Source organism: Penaeus monodon, chromosome 30 (assembly GCF_015228065.2).
Source record: "Penaeus monodon isolate SGIC_2016 chromosome 30, NSTDA_Pmon_1, whole genome shotgun sequence".
Taxonomy (NCBI): domain Eukaryota; kingdom Metazoa; phylum Arthropoda; class Malacostraca; order Decapoda; family Penaeidae; genus Penaeus; species Penaeus monodon.
In genome coordinates this window covers 5,348,506-5,349,279 of record NC_051415.1, presented here as the reverse complement: position 1 = coordinate 5,349,279, position 774 = coordinate 5,348,506, and the positions used below count along the sequence as shown (strand labels likewise).

The 774-nt window shown below is 38.8% G+C and overlaps 1 protein-coding gene across 4 annotated transcripts in view; it reads right to left on the bottom strand.

The window, feature by feature from the left end:
* Nucleotides 1–774, bottom strand: part of LOC119592488 (nuclear transcription factor Y subunit B-4-like) — an 8,853-nt gene that overhangs the window by 3,782 nt on the left and 4,297 nt on the right. For 2 of the 4 annotated variants that reach the window (XM_037941322.1, XM_037941323.1), the window contains exons 2-3: nt 373–608; nt 56–145 (exon numbers count right to left, since the gene is read on the bottom strand). In XM_037941322.1, coding sequence (XP_037797250.1) covers nt 56–145; nt 373–591 — 309 coding nt within the window. In that variant the 5' untranslated portion in view covers nt 592–608. The remainder of the gene's footprint in view (nt 1–55; nt 146–372; nt 609–774) is intronic. The other 2 variants (XM_037941324.1, XM_037941325.1) reach the window with 1 other exon arrangement.

Genomic DNA, 774 nt, shown 5'->3' with positions numbered 1-774 from the left:
TATCAGTGATAACTTCTTATTCATTATATAAAAAATTAATGACTGATGTTATTACCTGATGGCAGCGATCTGAAGCTTCACTCGTTACAAAGCTGATGAATTCACTCACACACTCCTGTACACATTCTCGGGCATCCTTTGCAATCTGGGGACAAAGATAAAAAGAATTTAAAAGCTAACGTTGCCAATGCCAGTTAGAGCCTTATCTCTTAGTATCAATAATTAACAAGTCATATATTAATCAATCATGAAAAGTAAGGTTCCAAGCAGTTTTGGCAAATTATGTTGCATTTATATCCATGGCTATCTTCACATTCTATATTCAACTTTACTCATGCTCCTTAGCTACAGCAAAGAAGAAGAATGACGTACTTTGTTTCCTCCTACCTTGCCAGTCTTTGGGATTCCCTTCTTCATGATCCGCGCAACGTTAGCAATGGGCAGGAAGCGGTCTTGTTCTCGGAGAAGATGCGGGAGGTCTTCCTTGTCTTCGTCGTCGTGTTGGTGTCCGTGGCCAACGTGGCCCTCGACCATATACTGTTCAGAGGACAGGAAGGAAGCCCCAATGTCGTCGCTTTCGGCACCTTCCATTATGTCTTCTTACACACCTTTGACAGACGAAAGTGTTCCATTATTATGACTGGTAGTTTTGTCTTTTTAATTACTAACTAATGCAAGATTTACCTCAACTCTGGTAAACTGTTTTTTCATATTACAAACAAATACCAATAATACGGAATAAAGATTATATATTTTAGACCTCATCAGAAAAAA